Source organism: Epinephelus lanceolatus, chromosome 13 (assembly GCF_041903045.1).
Source record: "Epinephelus lanceolatus isolate andai-2023 chromosome 13, ASM4190304v1, whole genome shotgun sequence".
Classification (NCBI taxonomy): domain Eukaryota; kingdom Metazoa; phylum Chordata; class Actinopteri; order Perciformes; family Serranidae; genus Epinephelus; species Epinephelus lanceolatus.
Genome location: NC_135746.1, coordinates 29,102,293 through 29,126,779, shown reverse-complemented (window position 1 = coordinate 29,126,779; position 24,487 = coordinate 29,102,293). Strand labels below are relative to the sequence as shown.

The 24,487-nt window shown below is 40.3% G+C and overlaps 1 protein-coding gene across 2 annotated transcripts in view; it reads right to left on the bottom strand.

Moving 5' to 3' along the window:
* The window catches only part of fam184ab (family with sequence similarity 184 member Ab), a 230,620-nt gene that overhangs the window by 107,667 nt on the left and 98,466 nt on the right, over positions 1-24,487 (bottom strand). For both annotated transcript variants that reach the window (XM_033648787.2, XM_033648786.2), the window contains exons 6-9: positions 23,957-24,208; positions 16,712-16,847; positions 14,517-14,698; positions 6,186-6,371 (exon numbers count right to left, since the gene is read on the bottom strand). In XM_033648787.2, coding sequence (XP_033504678.1) covers positions 6,186-6,371; positions 14,517-14,698; positions 16,712-16,847; positions 23,957-24,208 — 756 coding nt within the window. The remainder of the gene's footprint in view (positions 1-6,185; positions 6,372-14,516; positions 14,699-16,711; positions 16,848-23,956; positions 24,209-24,487) is intronic.

Sequence of the window (24,487 nt, the reverse complement as noted above, 5' to 3'; positions counted from 1 at the left end):
GCTCCTTCTGATGTATTTTAGTCCATTCAAAGCCTAAACAAACAGGCTTTTTGCAGGTATCTGAGCTGCTGTCACTTACGTGTGATGCTGTAGTAATTCTACGCTTCAATATCAGTGCGCACTCTTTTATATCACCCCTGTGCAGAGATTACAAATCCCAAACCTCATTCATTGCAGTCACACCTTTGGAAATTGCTGCTGGTTTTGCTCCTGTTCACATGATAACAGAGGATGCAGGCAAGTGTGATTATAGGCATCAGCTTCACTGACTCATTTTTCCTGCACTGAAGAGCTGATCAATATTTTTCAAAGTAACAGCTTTTAGATGTTTTTCTTCTGCTATATTTGCAGTAAAGGTAAAAGAAAAAGAAGCTTAAAGCCCTGCTTTGGTTTTAATGAGTACACTCTGATCTTGAAAAATGCAGGCTAGCTGGATAAAGTTGGAAGGCAAATACACTACAAAATAAGTTCTTGGTTCCACATGATGTCTCCTATAGAAATTGCTACAACCCGAGGGTCCTTTTAAATGTAATAGATCCTGTCGTCCGGTCATTAAATCCAAACATTCCCTGAAAAATGGTCTCTTGCTTTGTGTTGAAACTGTCTCCTTTTCTAGTTCAGCTGAATACAAAATCATAATCTTTTCAAGTGTGTATCACAGCTATCAGATTTCTGATGCAGTTCGTATTTAAAACACAGTTTAACCTCTCTTTAGGAAGCCATGCCCAGCTCCTATCACCCTTATGTTTACAGCAAATAACGTCTAAGAGACATGAGAGATGTTGTCTACAGTAGATAAGCAGTACTGTCGCTAATGATGTTTATCTATATTTTTTCAACCACTCTTAGCTGGTATCATGTGCCATTTTGCTCATAATCATTACTAGAATCTAGCCTTTACTAACAGATATACCATGCAGGATTTTGCCATGCAGAGAACATTTGTATTCTTGTATTCTTCTTCTGTGTATTCTTCCCCCTCAATGAAAACATTCTATTTTGACGAAATTTAAGACATTCTTACCTCAAACTGAAGCAGAAAAGGCACAAAATTGCGCAGAAAAAATGATCAAAATGCAGGAAATGGATTGGTAGATTATTGTTATTTCCTGAGGGAGGACTCAAATCCCTAGTTTAATGTCTTCCTGCCAATTTTTGCAACAAAACCTACACCCTTGCTTTCAATCATCACTTAAAGGAGTAGTTCCCCGCTGGAGAGACAGTGTTGTCATTAAACTAGGGTATCCCTGTGGTAAAAAGGCACAAATAATTTTGAAATTGGCGCTATATGACCAGAGAAAACACAACACGTAAGTATGCCAAATGTATGTGAACCTTGAACTAATAACTAAGGAATAATCTGAACCCTGTGGCCGGACCAGTTGGGAACCATCGATCTAACATGTTTCTAAAAACATTTGAGGCGAGAAATAGGCAGCTCAGTAACAGAATCTTGGTTTATATTTTAACAACACTGCTTAGTTTTAGGGGCGGCACAGTGGTGTGGTGATTAGCACTGTCGCCTCACAGCAAGAGGGTTCCTGGTTCGATCCCGGGTGGGGGAGCTCTTCCGTGTGGAGTTTGTATGTTCTCCCTGTGTCAGTGTGGGTTTTCTCTGGGTACTCCAGCTTCCTCCCACAGTCCAAAGACATGCAGGTTAATTGGTGACTCTAAATTGTCCGTAGGTGTGAATGTGACTGTGAATGGTTGTCTGTCTCTATGTGTCAGCCCTGCGATAGTCTGGCGACCTGTCCAGGTGGTACCCTGCCTCTCGCCTAATGTCAGCTGGGATAGGCTCCAGCCCCCCCGCAACCCTTAGGAGGATAAGTGGTTAGAAGATGGATGGATGGATGCTTAGTTTTACTGTTTAATCTCAGTTTTTTCAACCTCCGTTTCCACCATGCAGGAAACTTTATGGCGCCCACTTCCTGTTCACAGACTCTCACTAGTACAGCTAAACAGTGCACTAAAATATGTTTCTAAAAATGTTTTAGGTGAGAAAGAGGCAGTAATGTCATTGGTTTATATTTGGTTGGCATTGTCTAGTTCTGACTTTTGAGTTTGGGAGTTTAAGAGGTAGAAAGAAAGAGGAGGGCATGTCTGTTACTTGATCCTCTTTTATACTCTTTGTTTCAGTGGTGGCTGTATCAGAGGCAGGCAATATGAAAATGCTTAAGTACAGCCTGTAGTTTGAGTGACAGCCAGCGAAACGGACACATTTTGTGTTATTGGAAGGAGTTTTGCAAGGAGGGGAACATGGAGATGTAGGTACTGCTGCGTTGGAGGGAAGTTTACCACAGTTCATTTACACAATACCCACACTGTCAAGATACAAAGCAGACTGAAACTCGGCCAAGTACCCTTTTATGACCCACTAGAAGTGTGTGGCAGTGTATGATTCTGCAGAGACTCTGCTCTCTGCCTGTATTTTCTTCTTACTATCTGTGTTCAGGACATTAATGGGCATGTACCCCCACAGCATGAAGGTGAGATAAGGGCTTTATGAAAAGGTAGCGACCAGGTGACTGACCATAAGCTGAAAAAGAAACTCGCATCTAGCCAATCAAGAGTGAAACTGGGATTGGCTTTTATTTTCACTTTTGCTGGTGAGCATGTTCACAAACAGTAACCAACAATCCTGCAAAGCATACCTTTAATTAGAGACAGAAACATCAGTGTTTGTTCTCACTTTCTTCGCATTTATTAACTTTTACAGTCACGGCTACAAACTGAGAACTTTTCTGTTTTTTTTTAGGGAGTGAGAAAAAGTAATCTGAGGTGTTTGAGTGAACAATAACATAAGGACATTATCTGTATTTCAGTACAAAAACTATTTCCCTCGATAACTTTATTCATATGAAGACAGAAAAGCTTCTGGAACAATATTTCGACCTTTGTGAGATGCTACAATTTTACAGTTCAGAGTCTCAAAGCAAACAGAGCTTGTATCGTCTTTTCAGCTCTTGTAACAGATGGTACAGTCAGTGAACAATGTGGAGTCAGCTCAGAGGTTAGAGAGGCAGGCCTGTGACCGGTTACCCGTTGAAATCCCTCAACCAGCTTGCAGAGTGTCTGCTGGGAAGTAAATGAGCGCTGCTGTTTCGTCTCTGAACGACTTAATGAGCAGCAAACAGCAAACAGTAGAGGACTGTGGTTACGCCGTAGTTTAAGCGTGGGTACCAATGCCACTGTAAAGGTCAATATACCTACACACACAATGTGGCTGTGGTCGAAACATATGCAGGCAGCACAAGATGTCTGTCATTTGTAATCACCACTCATTCATTAACAAATACTGTGTAACATCAACAGATTGAAGTGGTGTGACAGGTCCAAATCTATTGGCAAGCGACAAACCCAGAATAGAGAGACACTGACGGAGCTGACAGCTTGTATTTTCACTGAGTCATTCCTGAATATCATACTGTTCAATTTTATATTAGTTGATAATATCAGCTCCATTTCATAATTTACAGATTCGCAGTTGGCGAGCGGTGGATTCTGAGCAACAGGAATAGTGGACATTGTGAAATTATAAAGGTGTTTATCAATCCAGTAGTGGAAAAAGCAATCCTTGATGATAAGCTGCACGACTCAATATTTTCATACCAACAATGGATCAAATCCAGTGTTGGGCAGTAAGACGTTACCAGTAATGCTACAGTAATAACATTACTTTTTCCACCTGTTGTTGCAGGTAGTCCAACTAAAACTTTTTCCACTGGATAAAAATGGAAACAGCATAGTATCTATTTTTTTTATTATATAAATTATTTATATTTCAAGTACAAAAGAAACTTTTGGTAGCCCACTAGAATAATAACATTATTTGCTTTTTAAGACCACTAAAGACATTTTGCTGCAGTGAAAATGATTGAATTAAGATGAATGGACTGAAAACTTTATCTTCTTAGATAAAACAGATGCTGACAAAGTTTTTCATCAGGGACATTAAAGAAAGGCAGTAAATCTTCATATATTACGATGTGAATTATCACAAAACTCTTAAAGTCTCAATAATATTGTATTATGACTTCAGTATCATAATAATATTGTATTGTGGGGGCTCTGGTAAATCAAACCCCAAGTATTCATTTGCCTGTAATTTGCAACCTCACTGCTAAATGCAGCCAAATCCTAAATCCTGCTCCTCTAACATAAAATGTGGAAGAAATAACGAAATAAAATGTTCTTAAAGTTTCAAGAGTACAAATATAGAGATGTTGAGAATGTTGTAGGTGGTTGAGGCCAAGCTAACAGTAACCACTCTATATCTTACTATATAATGATGAAAACTCTGTGTGTGTGTCTGTGGGTGTGTCTGGTGCACGTATTTTTCTCCTCACTGACTTGGTCAATCCATGTGAAATTTGGCACAGTGGTAGAGGGTCATGGGAAGATGTGAATGAAGCAATATTACATCAATTAGCCAAAGGGGGGCGCTATAGCAACCCATTGAAATTGCAAACTTTGAATGGGCATATCTCATGCCCCGTATGTCGTGAAGCATGACACTTTGCACAGAGATGCCTCTCTTCATGAGGAAGACATTTGCCTCAAGAACCCATAACTTCCGGTTATATAGATTTTCTGCCATTTTGAATTTTTTGAAAAACACTTAAAATCGATCTCTTCCTAGGAAGTTTGACCGATCTGCATGAAACTCGGTGAACATAATCTAGGGACCAATATCTAAAGTTCCCTCTTGGCAAAAGTTGGAAAACTTACTAAAACTGAGCTTCTATAAGGCAATGGATATTGCAGAGGGCGTGGCTCATCACATAAAGTTGTATAACATCTCAAGGGTTTCACCGATCACCACGCAACTTTGTAGGCATATGACCACACATAATCTGAGGGGACCCCTCCATTATTGACCCCATCAAACAAAATGGGGGCGCTAGAGAACTAATTTCTTATCTCGGCCTAACCGCCATATCGATTTTTACTAAACTTGGTAGATATGTAGAACAGGACGCCTCAAGGTGACTGGAGAAATTTAACTCTAATTGGCAACTGGGTGGCGCTATAACAACAGAAAAATGCTTAAAAATGGCTAAAACGCGACCGATCACTGTGGCTCCCCCTGTGGCCCAATGTTGTTGTTTTTTTCTAATTTTTGGTATGACTAAGTCATGGTATGGTATGCTGTACATAATCACGCAAACTGTCAGTGTGTCATTCTGTCAGTCAGTCAGTCATTCTACCAGTGCGCTCCACTTTTAAGTCAATACAACATATAAACACTTTAACTATGTGCCTTTTAACGTGCTACCTCAACTACTAATGTACAGTTTTAGCCCACTAACTATCCCACTATTGGCAATGGTACTACTATACTTTCAATAAAGCAATCGTACTATCAAATTCACAAAAACTCTGTCTGAATACATTGCTCTTCTTAATGACTTCAGTTGACTATTTAATCTGCAATTTCCTCTGACCTGTATCCCAAACACACACCATGTCAAACTGTACGTGGGCAACTGTGCACTCAGTGGGTATGGACTAGTATTGTTTATTATTTAAATCTTTACCAAAACAAGAAGAGCGCCACAAATAAATGAGTGTATGGGAAACCTTGATGTTTTATGGGTAGATGTCCTGATCTTCTGCAATTCTGTAAGCTGCAAAGTAACCAGTGAATACAAAATGAAGTGCTGCAGTACTGTAAATATTCCCTCTCAACTGCAGCAGAGTAAAGATGCACAATTTAACCAACAATGTACTTTGTTACTTTCTACCTCTAGTCTCCATAAAGAGAGTGATACTTCTTTCACCCTGGGGAAAACAAGCTTCACAAGGACACCATCTTTATGGCTTTAGATGAGCCCCGAGCTTGATGATGCAGGATCAATTAAAACATACAGCTGTTCGTTTTCCTCGGGCTTGAGCAATAAACACTGATTAAACAAAGACGCAGCAATCTGAAAATTAATCTTGTGGATTTTTGTTTTCGTGCCCGGCGAGCTCACCATGTGATCCCCCTTCTGTTGGACGTATTATTATCTAGTAGTCTACCATGAGTTCTTTTGTTTTTCATCAAAGCAGGAACACGTTTATGACTGTATGTGTGTCACGTTTCAGGCTGAGGTGTGGTTTATAATCAGCAGCTGTGTTTAGGACACTGCCCTGTATATCAGTCTAACCTTGGAGTCCATGTGTGTGTGTTGGTGCGTACTCACAGCCAGCATGCGGTTCTTGTCCTTCTCGGCGTTGTTGAGAGCATTCTCGAGGGTCACTCTGTGTTTCTTGGCGACTTCCTCCAGAGCCCGAGCCTGGCCGTCCTTCATCTGGCTAGCCTCCTCTTCGGCTCGAGCTCGCATATTGTTCATCTCCTTCTCGTGGGACAACTTCTCCTCACGCAGGGTCTGACGGAGACAGGACATAAATATGCATGCACACACACGTTTAAAAAATATGCTTAGATGTCAGTGTTATGATATATGGTACACAGAGAGAGTGCGGGCTGACATTCATCCCATATGCTGTATTTTTCAGCCATATTGTCAGTGTGTATTGAGTGACAGCCAAGGTGTCAATCCTGCATCCTGTCTGTCTGTATCTGAAATGTTGTCACCAAAGTCATATTTGTTATTCCTGAAGCACCAAAACCCAACAAACTTAAAACAAAACATTTTGTACCAGCCTCCATGTAGGAGGGGGGTTACTGATTGAGGAGCTATGGAGCCTAGAATCAGTCTGCCACATAACCTAACCGTCATTCTGATTCTAGATGGAGTCTTAACGCAAGTTGGTGTTTGTCAAATGTTGTTTTTAGCATCTGGAGTGACAGATGCAGTGAGTTAGTTACTGCCTGTCAACCTGAAAAGAATGGCACTTGAAATTCCTGATTTTTTTTTAAACAATAGGCTTTTTTACACATAGATTGTGCTATAGACCCTTCTTCAGACCGCATTTGCATTTCTACGCAGAACTAAATAACAGCTGCATCAAGCTGTTCCAGTGTGTGATTTTAGACAGCAGACTGGCATCGCGGAGGCATTGGCTTCTAGTGTGACATATAACAGATGCATTAGCAGGGCTTTCTAAATAATAATAATGGCATAATATGGCAATAATAATCATTTGCTGTCCCTGTTATATGGTGGCTGATCCCATCCACTGCTCAGAGGGTAATGAGCTCTCAGACCTCACTGTTTTTTCAATTTGCGGTCCTTTTCTTCATCTTTAAGTTAGCTGCTAACTGATATCAGCTGCTTTTTAAATCTTCCGCGGTGAGTCGCACGTAGGGTTGCGAACAATTAACCGATACGACCGGATATCCAGTTTGACAAGCGAGAGATACGGCTGCGTCGGTAGCAGCCTCCTCAATCGATACGAATCAGCCAAGAATCCTTAGATGAATCGACTCTACAATCGATTCATCCTTAGATGAATCGATTGACTCTACAATCGATTCATCCTTAGATGAATCGATTGTAGAGTCATGGATTTGGGTATCGCAGCAATCGGCTGACTGGCTTTAACAGTTTGCATCTCTAAAACAACGTGAGAGCCGGCGGCATGCTCCGTAGCAGGCATTACTGACAACGATAATGAATGTAAACATCAGCGCCAGCTTGACCGGTGGAGCTGAGGAACAGAAGCCAATGCTGGTTGGATAAACTAGGGAGCAGCCAAGCCGCAGCAGAAACTTAAGGCGAATCCTGTCGGTTGTGGGTTGAACGGGGGGTCACAGACACAGACAGAAATACGTATTCCTGTCAAATACAGCGGCCATAGTGCTCCGCGGCGCAAGATAATGGCTTACCGGCGACCGAGAAGCCCGGTCCAAGAAGTCTTCTTCGGTGTCATGACTGCCAAGAAATACCTGAGCAGCACACAGGTATGTGGCCTGTCAGAGGAGAAACGAGCCGTTCACATTTCCACAAACCTCACCGCACTTTAGGGACTGTTCTTTACTTGTCAGGGGAGGAGGGTGGCTGGTTGATTTCTATTTTATTTATTTATTTTATTTTGATCCCTGCTATGTTAATCACTTATTAATGCTGTTTTTGAAGTATGAATAAGTCATTAAGTAATTTATTCCATTGAAATATCATTGATGTATTATAGAAAAGTGATTTATCTTTTTATAAATGACAAACACAGAGTGTAGCAAACACAGAGAAATAGTCTGACATGCTGTCAGTGATAAGCTGCTAGTCATCACAGTCCATGATATCAACTAATAACAGTAGATGTCAGATTCTGCCCCTACATTGCATGTTATTATTTTATTCTGCTTTATGTTTATATTGTACAGCGTTATGATAAACTTTATTCCAGACTCTAGTCCATATAAGATACATACAAAAACACAGACAATACAATAAAAACAACACAACAAGTAGGTTTAAAACACTTAAATTTTACTTAAAGTTAAAGTTTAAAACTTCTTCTCATTTTTATATTGATCCCATCCAACAAAATGATGTTCATTCAGCAAGTCTTTTTTTGGTCCATGTCTAAAAATAAATACTATACTATAATTTGACATGGGATTTTGTTGTTGTTTGTCTTTTTATTTTATTTTTGCCAGTGCCATACAGCAACAATGCTTGGGGATGTGGTCTTTTACAAATTTGAAAATACTGTAAGAATGTCACTTTTATAGAATTGGCTTCTTTATTTTATAATGTATGATTAATGTCTACATCAACAAATGTTAACCACAGAATCATATCGAATCGAATCGCATCGAACCGCATTGGTCATACACTGTATTGAATCGTATCGAATCATTCTGTATTAAAAATATATCGTTTTTGAATCGTATCGTAACCTGTGTATCTAGATACGTATCGAATCGTCTATCACAGAGAGATTCCCAACCCTACATGTATATTGTACCTTTTACATGGAACAGAGAGGCGGCATAACAGCATGAAATTACCACCTTGAAGAGGCAGTGTAAAAGAAAGCTTATGAGCCCTTGATTTCACAAAGAAAGAAACAAAAGCAGACTTGTTTCTCCCGTCTGTCAGTGTTGTTGTCTGAAGAACCAGCCGCTAGCAGATTTCAATCAACTGTAGCTATCTGGCTAATTAACGCTAACTCAGTGAAGCAGTCAAAAATGCCATCTCTAGTTCTCAGCTGACTTATTTTAAAACAAAAACTGTGTAAAAAGGTCTTCAATACACACTTGATGGCTACATACATGATATAATGCTGAAAGATTATGACACAAAGCCAGTATTCTCACCAGTTGCTGATCCATGTGGAAGACATGTAAAACAATTTCATTTTACTGCCGCATAGCGCTAGTTCGCCCTGATATTACAGTGTAGTTTTATTGGTGAAAAATGTGGTTACATTTAAACAGTTTAGTGTTTGGATGCTAACTGGCTTATAACAGGAAAACATACTGACCAATGTGTCTGGCAGATCTAACGTTATCACACGTTGGCTAAATTCTGAAATAGTAGCAACGTGGCTCCTACAGAGTCAATGTGTCTGAATGGGGCATTTTTTTAAGTAACCTGTAACCCCACAAAATAAAGTAATTAGCTAAGGATGTGCTAATTCTTGACCTTGGAGGCAATGCTTTGTTAAAACTGTGGGTATTAAGCTAGTTAGACAGGTATGCTAATGTTTGCATCTTGTTTGTGTCTCTGCGCACAGAGATTGGCTGTCAGGCTGTGCCTAGTTATAGTCGCTAGGCTATGATTGGACAATCAGTCATTGTGGAAGGGTAAATTGGGAAGATTAAGAGCATGCTGATTAGTGATTTGTTAGTTATTAGTTTGTGGGTAAGTAAGGCCTCATCCACACGTACAATGGGCATTTCTGAAAATGGGGTTTTCACTCCGTTTAAAATAAGAAAAAATCTTGTCCACTTAAGCACCGACTGCCTTAAAAAATGTCCATCCAAATAAATATGCACAAACACATTTAAAAGGCTGTCAAGAGCGTGCCAAACCAATAGCCAGTGATATAAACCTATAACCTAAAACTACACATAAAAAAGAAGATGATGTTGGCTAGAAGCCTGAAAAAAAGCTTTTACCTGAAGGCTACCTTAAGCTGTGACCTCTGTAGAGCATTCTGACGCCTCAGTTCCTCAATACAGTGAAAGAGTAACTGAACATTTATGTATAGAAATGTAAAAAGTCTTGTTAGCAAGGTGACAGCCTACACTATTTTGGCCACATCTGCCACTGCGTTAAATGTCTCCTCATTTGTGATACCTTAAAAAACAGGAGACACCAGTACACACACTGACATTACAAACTAAAAGCTCAGTTCTCCCCGTCCACATGTCAATGCTGAGAAGTTGCTGAAATTCTTCACCCCGCAAGAAGTTTTACAAAAGGTTTTCTTTTTAGTGACCTAAAACAGTTTTTGTGTTCACAGGGGGTCAAAACACAGAAAAAAAGTTTTCAGTATAACCATGTATGTGTGGATTAGCCCTGAGAGGAGTCGAAGCTGAATCAGAAACGAGCTGTCTCATAGATTTTAAACTGGAGGGATAATAGAGGGAAGTGGTAAAATATAGGAATGGATAACAGCCAAAAGATGCGGCTCAGAGGGCACAGAGGAGAAAGAATGAAGTCCTGCTGATTTAAGTTGTTACCGAGCACCATATATTGTGTAACAGACAGACGAGCAGACAGGCAAGAACAAACGCCCTCTGTACCCGGCAACAGCGCACTGGGTTTGTCATTGGAACTTTGGTACAGCATGAATCAAGGATAAAGTCACAGAAAGCAGTGACATTCCTGAGAAACTGAAAATAAAAATATAATCTGCAGCCCATTTACTTTGAGTTTAATCAGGGGAGCAGCTGTTTCTTCATTGCATGGGTTTAACAAATTTTTAATGAGCCAAACTGCGCCAAAAAAGCCACATGGGACCAGTGATATCCATTACTTCAGCTGACATTAGGCACAGTAACAGACCCCTAAAGTAAGCCAAAAAACTCTCTGTGAGAATGTTTGCTCTAGTGCATACACAGATTATCTGCCTACTAATGAGATGAGATTCAAAATCTGTTGTAGGTTTATTTTTTCCTCTCGATTTCTCTGTTGAACAATATACTTCTGGTACTCTGCTGATCATAAAAAATTAATGTGTTTTTTGTGCATAAAGATGCAACCCTTTATTGTGAGGCAGTTCAGATTCTTCAGGTTTCTGCTGCACTACCTGTCATTGTTTTTGGCTGAGATGTTTCACATTTACCAAAACACAGGGTATGACATAAGCACATGGATAATGAAAGGACTAACTACTAGGGATGTCCTGATTAAGTTTTTTTGGACACAATCACGAGTTGAGTTGTTTAACATTGGCTATCTGCTGATGCAGAGTCCGATATGATACTTGTATTTACTATAATGAAGCAATAATACGAGAGGGAAGGCTGTTGTACTGAATATCATGATTCGGTCATAGCCGCAGATACAACAGCACGACCTCAAGATCGATATTGCTTTTATAGATCAAACACCATGTATTAGATGACAGATAGCGACAATAGATTATGATTTGTTTGCTCTACCAACACAAATCATTCTGTAACTAATGGGACTGAACTGTTGCCTAGCTCACATAAATGTTCCTGCACAATAGTATGAGCTAACTAATACGTCTAGCTAGCTAGCTAATACGTCTAAACTAGGTCTATAGTCAAGCCTGAATTATGGCAGAGCACTTGACACTTTTGAAGAGTATCACTCAACAGATATCAAAAAGTCTCACATAATTTTCAATTCATGCTTCAGCAAAAGGCTTATGTTATCTCCATGATAACACCCTGCAGAGACCCCCTACGTTTTTTTACACTATGAGTCTGTTTCTGTCACATTCAGTTAAGCGGAATCTGGACAGACAGCTGTGGAAATCAAACAACATCCTGCTATATATGTGTTTTAATTTATCCGCTCCCAGTCTGTCTGTGAGAGGCAGATTCCCCTCTCTGCCTATAATGGGCTGAGAAATAAAACCAATGAAACAATCAATACAAACACTGTTGATTCCTTCCTGTGCGGCTGACATGAGAAACATTTTGGTTCAGAAATGTCAGCTGTCAGTCAGCCTGGTGAAGGCAGTTTGGCCGGCCGCTGTCCTCTCAGCTCCGCAGGAGCTGCTGCTGACAGACGGCTGCTTCTGAGGACAGAGATGCTAAATGCAGGTCAGAGTCGGTGTGGATTGAAAACTACTATCTCCATAACATAATTCAAGTCAGTGGCATGTCTTAAAATATGTCCATCTTTCTGGTGCTGTTACAATCTAAGGTAATGTTTGATAACAACCAACTGGTAATGTAATTAACAGTTTAGAACACCTATAAAGTGGAGTGATACGTGTAGTTAAAAGTCCCAGTGATGCTATACTCTATACCAGCCCTCATGGAATGGGTCTCGTCCAATCAAATTACTTGCTCCAAACTAACTGTTGTATTATGTCGACTAAGGTTGCTGTAAACCTTGCACTCTCAAGCAGCACATTAACAGTTAAATTTGATCAATGAGACTCATCGACCAACATATAAAGCTGCTTGCTATGGAAGAACACAGTGTTCTCTCACTGTCAACACACTTGAACCCAACACACCCATTCTATACTTAACTTGGCCTTTACCAGTCATCTAAAAACTCATGAGTATCTGGCAGATTATTAAATCTATCAGACATTGGCAACAACATGAAAAACCTTTAATTTCCCACCAGGGATCATATTGCTGTGGACTAATTGCTCCAAACCAGTGGGCTGTTTTGGAAATCTACCAAAGAACAACCATCAGACTGGTCAAACTGAGCAAGACTGCTGTGTTGTCATATGGCCAGACAAGCCTGAGGGGGATAATATGAACAACGGGGCAGGCAAACATCTTAGGAGGTTAATTTCTCCTTGTGCACGGAGAGGACAAAGAAAAATAAAGGAGGCAAAGATCAAAAAACATAATTGAGGAAAAGTACTGTTGATAAGGAAGGAAAAGAAAACCAAAGCCTCCCATTAATGTAATGACTTTTCCACAACGTTCTATAATTAAGTCAGACCACTAACATTATCTGAAATGTTCTTTCCCTCCCAGCTTGCTAATGTTGCTTATTTCCAAAAATCACCATTTAATTGCAAAGAACTTGGTAAAACACTTCACAGCGGAAAACCCACTAATATCACCAGATTTTTTTTTTTTTTAGGTTAGTAACCCCCAGCGACGATACTCTCATCAACAGCCAGATTACTGTGAGTAGTCCACTAAAGTCAGAAATCACGGGACTACTGAGGGACTCTGCTGCCACCATAACGGGAAGGTGCCGTAAAGTTTAAGTGGTGCAAGATCTCCTATTATCCCCAGGAAGGCATTCAAATTCACGGCAGCCTCGCTCAGTGGGAGAACTCTCCCGGCTCCCAAGGGATTACACTGCACAAATGTCAGAGATAAAGGGATGGGAAAACACACATGAAGCAGCAACACTTGACATTTACCATCGGCTGTGGTTGCTCTGCTGACTACACTGTTTCTTAAATCATCTGACCTTTAAGCTTCTTGGTTTTTAAAAAGAGGAGCATTTTTTTCCCCCGGAAAGTTGACAAATGCAGTGATCGACAGTTTTGACCCTTTCAACAGTCTGATGACTGCAGTCCATTTATGCTGCTTTTTGCTCATGAGACATTTCAAACTCTGTTGCATACATAAGATATATTATAACCACTCTAAAACAGAGTGACTGAGAGAAGCTCTTATGGTTCAGACATCTTAAAAAAGATAGGAAGATAGAAAAGGTGTAGGAGTCGTGATGCATTCTATACAGTCAGCTATATGTTGCCTTAACATTTTGTGTTCTCCATAAAGGACTTCCTGAAATAAATCAGTAATTCAAGTCAAATAGTCCTTTAACATCTACACAGACTGGCTTTGGGCAAAATATCAAGCTCACCACAGTGCACAGGGGGGTTACTCTGTAAACTCACAGGAATGTCAGTGTTGCAAAATAAATAAGAAAACAGAAATACTAAATCGAACTGAACAAATAAATCAGTTTTGGGAGCAAGTGAGTATTAGAATTGCTTCATAGCTCCAACAAATAGTCTTTTACATTTGGGCTTTTCTCTCCAAGAGGCTGAATTTTGGGGCATTATTGAGGAGCTGAGGTCAAAATGGAAAAACAAAAGACAAACTTTCTACTTGAAAAGACAAATCTCATCTTTAACATGGCAATCTGGCTTCTCTGACCTGAAATAATGATGCACCAAGGCCAATGTTAATATATTTTATATTATCCTAAAATGTATGTTAATCACTTGTTTTGAGTTTTCTTGGTGGTATAATTTGAAATGTTTTTTATGCAAGGACCTATTCTCCCAAATATGAGGACAGAATATTTTACTGACTGTATTTGAAGGAAGGAAAAACAGGTCCGGAGCAAAGTCTACCAAAAACTCCAGTCGCAGCATCTTGATGGCTTATTGGTTATTCAGAACAGTGTTATTCCAGCCTGAAGTGAATACAAATCACACTAGCCAAAGACACACACACACACATATACACACATACACGTACACACCTTCTCTAGGGACTGGAGCTGTTCTCTCTGTCTTTCATCCAGCGCCTGGCTCTGGCTCTGCAGGGACTCCCTTTCTTCTTCCATCCTCAGCACTTTGTCCTTCAGCCGGCTCCGCTCGTTGTCCAGGTCCCTGATGGCTGCTTCCTGGGTCATCTGGGTGGCCTGCAGGCTGCTTATCTGACCTATGACGGGACAGAGTCAACAAACATGAGCAGAATGCAAAGAGTAAAGCGATGTCATCTGCATACTGTCATTCTAAAATGTAAAAATAGAAAAATACAGAGGGAATAATAAATAACGGCCTGTTTATAATGTAGTCTGTTTCAAATGAAGCTGGTAGCCTCTGCAGTTGTGGTGAGTAAAAGCCCCAACACTATTGTTCATATTTTATTACTTTATATCCTCCATTATGAAGAAATAACATTATTTGCAAGCCTGATGCTCAAGGTAGTACTCACCGGGTTGCTAAAGTGCCTCTGCTGTTTAGGCCATAATTTTTCCCTTTTTACTGTGTCATGGTAACATCTCTAGAGGAAATATCAATAAAACTGGGGTGTTGTTCTCGTACAGCTGTCTACAACAGCAGATTGATCGAGTGACGGCTAGACTTTCTGTCGGGACTTCATGAGGTGTCCCAGATGTGGCATTGGTTGTCATCTACTATGACACACTACACGAGATAAAACAATGGATTATTGCGTATGACACTCGTCGTTCACGATCCCAGCCGACACGGTATGATGCTACATCAGGCTATAATCGGGCTCATATTGTGTAGCGTGTACCCAGCATTAGCTTTCTGTTTATCTGCATCCATACACAGATATCTGTTTATGGAGATTAGCCAAAAAGTTGTCTCACTCTGTCTCCAGTTGCTGAAGGGACTGTAAACAATGATCGCTGCACAAAAAAGAAAGTATTGCCCCACATATCTGTTGGCAACACCAGAACCCCTGAACTATTAGCAGTTGCCCTCAGAGGTAAAGTTATCTTTTGACCAATAGCCAATAAGTTCCAAAAATGTTCATGACTGTAGTGAGGTAGCTAGCTATGCAGGACGATGTTGCTGACATTCTTAATTCTGCCTGCAAAGCTCTATTGGTTGATTGATTGATTGATTGTCTCACCAGATCCATTTGAATCACTCAAAAAATCTGAGATGTGGGTGCAATTCCAAGATCTGGAACCAGGCTTAAATTTGCTTTATGTAGTTTTGGATATTGTCTCTATTCATTATAAAATCTGAACCAGTCTGAAAGGGCAAAAAACACAAGCACTGAGAGATGCCCAGGTCAGACCAATTTATTAGCAAGATGAAAACAATGATGAGAGATAAAATTACTACCCAAACTGCTGGTTGTAAGCATCCACCACAGTTTACCGAGCAACCTCCTGGTTAAACGTTGACCTATTGCACTTGCTGCAGATCAGCACACACAGTCATGACTGCTCTTGCCCCATCAAACACCGATGTAGCAATGTTCCCATGGTTTAAGATATCGGCAGTTACTTTAGTGAGCAACTGAAATGATAGTCAACGCTACAAAAACAGTAGCTGTAATAACTGGAATTTCCCTTTAATATAAATGGCTACCAACACTTCAAAACCAACCAACCTACCAAAGGAACCAAAAAACAACTTCTGGTCCCTTTACAGTTTAAATAAATGAGGAGCTTTGACCTGCACTAACTCGTTAACATGACAGTCACAGTTATGATCACCAGCTGGATCGTATCTGTCCTCTTCACATGCAAACAGCTCCAGTGTAAAGTGGTGAAGCATTCTCCTTAGGCATGAGGAGCTCATAGGAACTAATGGGCCGAGCATAATTCTTCACCGAGTTACAAAGCACTGACGGAGAGACATCACAAGAAATTAAATCAGATTCTAACATGCGACAATGTACGCAACATGAGTGCACACAAACACTCACACTACAAACTGGGCATAATTGATGTGAGAATGGTTTCTCCTGCCCGAGAGGGACTGGGAATACCATGAGCTGAGACATACAGCATTACTGTACGCCATTAAAATGTTCCAGGCCATGATGCCTCAGACAAGATGAGAGAAGCTGTTAGTGGATCTGTTTGATGTGTTTGCATGACAAGCCCAGGAAGTGTCTTGTGGGTAGTGTGGGTGCGAGAATTCATGAGCATTATGAGTACCATTTGAGAGAGGAGAAAGGTCTTACTGGCTTTGAGCAGTATTTCAGTTGCTTGCTGCTGAACGCGATCTCTGGCTGCCTCGAGTTCACATTCTGCTTCCTTCTGACGGATCTCCACAATTTCTGAGTTCTGGGTCACCTCATCCAGCTGCTTGGTTAAGTCCTGGAGAGGCACAGAACAAAGGAGATGAAAGAAAACTCTGTTAACAGACACAGTTGAGTGGCAGCCATACCTGACTTCCATGACAAACATTACATAGAAGAGAACAAAGTAGTCGGACCACTGTTTCAGTGAGTCTTGCACAAGAACTGATTGATGTACATTCTGGTCAATCAATGAGTGAAATTATGGAACCACAGTGACTTAAGATTTTGGCATTAAAATTAAATCATGAACTGAAAAAGGAAACATTGGCATCGAAGCATTTGTATTCAAAAACGTTATATTGCCACTAAGACACGGGCATTAAAAATGGGATGAAGGAAACACCCACATGCTCTTGATAAGTAAATCAAACTTGAGTTAATTTACTATCATTACTATGTTACAATTAAGTTGTGACTGCATAAGTTGTAGCTGTTATAATTTGAAGCCAACAATGAGTTTTCAGACATATCGGGCTGCCATAGCTGGTATAGAATGAAGCATATTGGTGGCATATTACTAATACTGAGGATCAGGAATGTAAATGCTGACTGCTGCTCAATTAATAAGAACCAGACTTCAGGGAGGGATTTGATGTGCTCACACACAAAAGCGAGAGACACACACAGTACAGTAGCTGTGTGATTTAGCACTCTGTAGGAACTTATGAGAGGCAATTTCACATCTTTCAATCCCATCAAACGGCCTGCCTCAAACTTAATTACTGCTGCTACGGCTAAGACAAAGAAACCTCAGTGTGATAATAACCACCGAGGAGTCACACACAAATTAGATGTGATGTAACGTGTGCGTGTGTGTGTGTGTGTGTGTGTGTGTGTGTATGTCTGTGTTAGACTGTGTGTGTGTGTGTGTGTGTGTACTGATTTCCCAGATGGGCCCAAAGCAGGTAGCTACACGTTGTGACTACTAGTTTTAGATAAGGCATATATAAAGAGAGACAGAGAGAGTGTATGTCCGTCTTGTACATCTTTGTGAGGTCCGACTGGGTTTCAGACCTTGAGGGTTACACTTTTTTTGGAAAGTGAGACATTTTGCCCAGTCCTCACTTCTTCAAAGGGTTGTCTAAGGGTTAAGACTTGATTTTAGGGTTAGGGTTTAAACTAATGAGAGAACTGGCCCACATTGTGAGGTGTATCTCATAGTGCATAGGCACAGATAAAATAATATAACACTCCTCCAAATATAAAGCAACCTTAAAAGAACTTAAAGCAAAATATTACAAGGGTGCCGATAAGGGCTTAGGGTTGGGGGAATAAAACAATGGTCCAGGTCTCTGCTTGTCAGAGTGTTACTCATATGGCCTCCCCTCCAGGATGTGAGCAGGCTCGACCTGGCTTCAGTTTTTGTCAGAGTCGTATTTACTTGCTGGTGAGCTGCTGGCCCCCTATGATGGCAAATCGGAGCTGGTTAAGGTCAGTGTGAGGGTCAGGGTTGTGCATGTTGTTGTTAAAATGAGGTTAAAATGATGTCCCAAAGGGTGCTCTCAACTATGGTGTATAAACATGTGTGTCTATGTATTCTGGTTTGTCTGTCTATATGAGGACCAGTGTGAGCTTTAGATCCAAAGGAGGACAATTTTAAGAAGTAAAGACTTTTTGAAAAGTAAGGACACTATTCGAAAATAAGTACAATAAATCCAGTCCTGAGCTGTTTGAGGGCTAAGACATGGTTGTTAGCATGGGTTGAGGTTAGAACTAGATTAAGTTTAAGTAAAAATTATGTCATTGTCTTTGTTAAAGTTATAATGCATTACTCTAAGACACTTCTGAGTGGAGTTGTTACAATAATGATTACTGATATCAGAAATGCCTCTGATACTTCCTAAAATGCTAGATCAGGCATTGGCAAGTATGCAGGTCTATGCACCGATCTGATACCATGGAAATTATTGATAAAAATGTAAGTAGTGTCTCAGACACGGATAAATCAGCAGTTTTCCTTGAAATCAGTTCTTCTTCACTGCTCAAAAAAAAGTAGTCTACACAGCAAGTTGTGCTGTGCAGCTACTGTTAACTACTGTTTTAGAACGGTAAAGAAGAACTGATTTCCACTAAATCTCCGTTCAAAATGTCAGCATTTTGGCAATATTTCACACTGGAGAGTCCCATCAGCAAAAAGGCAACATGTATAGTATGCAAGGCTTTAGTTTCAAGGGAGTGCCAATGGCGTTGCTAAATTGTGGCTGCATTTTTCAAAAGTAAATTGTTATTTATTCCTAAAATATAGTTTTCAAATGAGTGACAGTCAAATATAATAAAAGAAGTTATGTGGCATTCTTTGTCTGCTTGTATTTGTTCATATTTTATAAAGGTTTTAACTTGAGCCATGCCTTACAGCATGACAGCAATCATTTCACAGCCATACTGGGTTTGTAGTATACATAGGTTAGATTATTTTTCTTTTTGTCATGCAAAAATATCTGATCGATAATCAGTATCGGTGAACATGCAAGTTCAGGTATCAGAATTGATACTAAGAAGGGAAAGTGGTTTGGAAGAGAGAGGGGAAAGTGGATATATACTCTATTTAATCCTCACTTCTTCAAATGGTTGTTAGAGGTTGAGTATGGCATTATTCTAAACCTGTGTGTCTCTACTGAAGGCATCAGTCTTGACACAAATCTATAGTTTAATATATATATTTTTTAAAGATTTTCTTGGGTTTTTCTTTATTCGATGGGACACACTTAGGCATGAAAGGGGGAGAGAGTGGGGATGGCATGCAGTAAAGAGCCGCAGGCTGGAATTAAATCTACAGCCTCTGCAGTGAGGGCAGTGCCTTTCTGTGTGGGATGCCTGCTCAAACCACTGCGCCACTGGGCGCCCCATGCTTTCATATTTTTACCAGGACCAGTTATTTCCTGAAACACTTGGGAAATATAAAAGTAAATGTGCTCTAACAGGAATGAAAAGCACATTTGGTGGGAACTATTTCCAGCAACGGCTGGCGAACATACTCTCTCAATGAGGGTCCCCACAAGTGCAATGAACAAACATGAGTGTGTGTCTGAAGCTGAAGGAGGGGTAAAAATAGTTTAATAGTTTAATTAATTGCACCTCAGTTGAGTTATCTGGGCCAAAAGAGGAATCCTATTATTGACAGCATTTAGTCATTACCACTGATTCACCCCTCATCATATTTAAACAGTAAAATAAAGCAAACACGCAGAGCCTCACTTGTGTCAATCATCCTTATTGGACATGACTGAATCCTGCTTTGCCATTTAAATATAAAAGGCCCTGAAAACTATGCTTTAGATGATTTATTGTTTTATCCTGCTAAAAGCTTCCCTCAGCCAGTCCAGATAGGCTTTACCTGAGAGTGAAGTATTTAGTCCAAAGACAGTGACAGCAGTAATTTACCAAAGCTTCACTGGAGTATTTCACTTGGGGGATAATTTGTAATTTTTGGCGTGCATATTCCTACAGAAGCCTGTGAACAGTCAGCGATTAATTACGTCTGTCTCAGTTACTCCGAGCCATCATTTGCTTGCATTTCTCTGCAGATTTGCCTCCTAAATCATAAGCTAAAGAAGGATGACAGAGAACAGTGAAGCAGGGAGCTGTAGCATCCTGACACCAACTACAAGTGCTTTCGACTGGTGTTAAGTCGATATTTGATGCCACTATTTCTACCCGTGAAGTATGCCGCCGGTACAGTAATTATGCCTCCTGAGACTACAGAACATTTTGATTTGGTGCAACATTTTAATTTTCCAGAGTAAAAAGAAATTTAGTGAAGAGAGTCGCAAAATGTCACCCTGCTTGAGCAAAATGCTACCTTCCGGAAACCAAATGATGACTAACTATAGTCAAGAGGAGTAATGAGGTATGTGGAAGATCAAAACAAAGATATAAACATCTGTTGCGAGCTTGTTAAGGTTAAATTAAAATCTCGTATGTCACCGCAGTAGTTGAAGGACTAAGGGGTATGTTCAAAGACTGAGGCTGTTATTAAGAGATTACTGTGATATATTACATTAGTAACAACACGTCAGCTACGTGCAGTATGAAAGGCGAGATCAAACTGTTTCTACCCTCTGATTTCTGTTTTACTGCCTTGAATCTTGTATCAAATGAGAGAATCTGGAGGAGCTGTCAAGTGAAGTTGGTTTCGAGCTCTCCGCTCGGTTGTCGTTTCTTTATCTGGGTTACAGTTAATTGCTCTGAAAAGGAATGGAAATATTAACTCCAGGCACACCAACCACTGCTGACCTTGATCATATTCTCTGCAACACTGAGAAGGGGGGGACCCCTTCCTGCCTTCTGTGCAATCAGTGATAATTTCACACAAACTTCACAGCATATCATAACAACAAAACAGACCTACTTAACCAATTCCCCCGGAGCATGTGTCAACTTCATTTTCAACGGTGGAGATAATGTCATGTGAGTGTACACCAAAGACCTTACAGAACTCAGAAAGTGGAATTTCAGAGAGATCTACTTGAAAAGAGAACACAGCATTGCTATTTTTGCCCGAAAACAAAATGCACTCATTACTGATTGGTAGGTGCTAAGAAACAGTTCCACACTGAAGGTGTTCATTTGAAGGACTCAGTTCTCTTTCTGGTCAACTTCAGCTCTGCTGGGGCCTCAGTCTTCTCTCTGTTCACACTATATATAACATATATTGACATAGTTTGGTTTTTAATTTGACATGGCACTGCAGTGTGATTATGAAGCCCCTTGCTTTCAGATGAACCTAAAATTGGAGGGAAACCTTAGTGTTTCTGTGCCATAGACTGTTGCTGTTTGATGTATTCTGCATTCCACATCTGGAGACGTGCAATATCTTCCGTGGACCAAAGTACTCTTCGTCCTGCGCCCTTGCAAGCATTACAGGCCAACATGGTTTCGTCTGATTTTTCAAGCGTCCCAGTGCAGTAGCATGTGATCTAGAGGGCTACATACAATGGCAAAGAGCAAAGCGAACTTGGAGCACTTTGTGATCACAAGGCAAGGGTTAAGTGAACCGCACTGCAGACTTGAAGCAAATCTCGGGGGGTGGTCGGAGTTTGGTTTGCTCCAGAGGGGTCTGAGTTCTCTTGGAGTGTTTGCTTATGCCCAAAAAATGCTGAGTCACCACTCTGAGTCCATTTAGAGGGCTGAAAAACACACTGTGAAAACACACGTAAATGGCTGTCGATCGTAGGCATGTCACGATAATTTGATAATCCAACATTTGTTGGATGATACGTTGTCCCACAAATAATTGCAATGACCAATATTATTATTAAGACCATTTTATGCCACTGATATAACTATAATATAATTATCATTCTTGGGAATATTCAGACATTGAATTTGGAATATGAAAAAATATTTAACATATTTTCAAGAGGTAATTAACACCTGTTAATATACAAAAGATAATACATTTATAGGAGTAGCCCAAAATTAGTCCGTTTGGGACTTAATACAAAATTTGGCCAACAAAAATAAAACCAAGTGATGCCTCTTTTGACTAATAGACAAGCTTAGCAAAGCTCTGGGAACACTGCAGTTACCTCCATGATAAAGCCAATGTACTGCCGGGACAGACAGCCCAGGAGCCGGGAGGTTTGCTGGTGGATTTACGGAGTGGAAGATGAAGTTGTAGGAAGGTAGAATTACAAACAACAGACGTTTTAGCTTGTTGCCAGGAAATGGCAAACTATCGACTATCAGGACTGTGTCTCTTCCACTCCAAAAGTGCAGCTGCAGGCAACCAGTAAGCTACACTGTGTCATCTTTGAAATGTTTCATTTGTCTTTAGACTCGCACAAGCAATCAGGGTGGAGAGAGAAAAAAAGGTGAGAATCACTGCACCAAAGTCTTATAGTGGTCGGGGAAACCCTGCTGTTTGTTCTGGCATCATGTTTGCTAAAATGTTGGGGACATTTTTTTGAAATCAAAAACGCATGTTATAACTAATAGGCAAAATCGAGGTCATGTCCATAAATCAAAGGTAAAGTCGATATCATAATTATCCTGACAGGCCTATCTGAAGTAAAAATAAGCACCAAGAAAACAGCAAAATATTTGTGACAAATGACCTGGAAACTACATAAAACAACATTTTAAATTCAACATTCAGGTGCTTGGGGCACAGAAGACTGCATTAGAAATAAATAAATAATAACTAAGATGATCATGACACAACAGAGTTTCTAAGTAAAGAGCGCAGATGATCTTCAACAGGTTCACCAGCAACCAAAAAGCTGTGTTTACATTTAGTCTGTCTTATCAAATGTGTTGTGTGTATCCCTCAGGTCTAACAAACATGTTGAGTGCATTCACTTCTCATAAAACATTTGCAAACCTATTTATTTTTTAATATTATATATCATGCACAGAAACATTCATGCTTTCTAGCCTGCAGTCTTCCTCTTTACTGCCTTCACTGCTGCATTGCTAAGTGTCTTTGCGTGTTAACGGCCCCAACTTTTAACAAGGGACTGGAATGTGTAATATGTTATGTGCCTACGCATGTGCATGATGCAAACGTGCACTCATAAAAACATTGCTCCATAGTGCTCACAGTTGTCAAACACTCCACATTAAGTTACCGATGGGAGGGGAGTTGGGACAAAAAGTTGACATAATGTAAACACTTGATGAATAAAGATCATTTTTACATAATAAAAATGGCTGCTACAGAACTGTTTGCTTGTAATAGATATAACTGATGTAAATAAAGGTGATGATAACTGGTTGGAACAAATGTGTTTGACTAAGCTCTCAAAGCAAAGTGTACTCTGCTGTGGATGTTTGATGTCTGGACAGAGGGTAATGTCAGATAAAACAGTTTGTTGAACATCCACCTTCTGGAATTTAATCTGTGAATTGAAGTATCAACACCAGGCTGAATCCATTTTATCTAATTTTTATCCCATATAACCATTTTATTTTACACACCCATTTTATCATCTATTACAAGGGACAAATTTTGTAGGCTTCCCATAAAAACTGCATCAGAATACAGCCAATCACAGACTTTGTTCCATTAAATTACAGGATGTTCTGGGACTGTCCTTTTTAAAGTTTATAGTCCAGTCATGGCACAAGCATGTGACTTTAAAGATGCCGATGTGTTTGAACCAGCTGTTGGAAGCTCAGACTCACCTTGACGGTGCTCTCAGCTGTGTTGAGGGACGCCTGAAGCTTGTGGGACTTCTCCCGGTTTTCCCGAGCTTCGTCCGATACCCTGGCCAACTCGGCCCTCAGTTTGCCGAGGGTTTTCTGGAGCGCCGCCTCCTGAGTCTGGAATTCCCGCCGCAGCTCGGCCTCGGTGCGTTTCCATGCCAACAGGTTGTCGGCAGTCAGCTGCTGAGTTCTCTTCATGGCCTCCAGCTCGCGCTCGTAAAACGCCTGAGCCTGGGGACAGACAGACTGGTGTGAAAAAAGCACCTTAATCCAAAACGGATTAATGGAAGTATAAAACAGAAAGCCTCTAGCACGGACACTGTGCTTTATCTTCTTTGCTAACTTTGACATTTTTCACTCTTCTTTCTGAAAAATTGGATTGCAACCGGAAAACATATTGGACGGTTTGAAAAGCTTTCTCATCAAAATGCATTCTAATGCATAAACAACCAATGCAGACAAAATTTGAAGCCAAAATGTTTTGGCTGACGGCGTTCATTGTCAATGAGG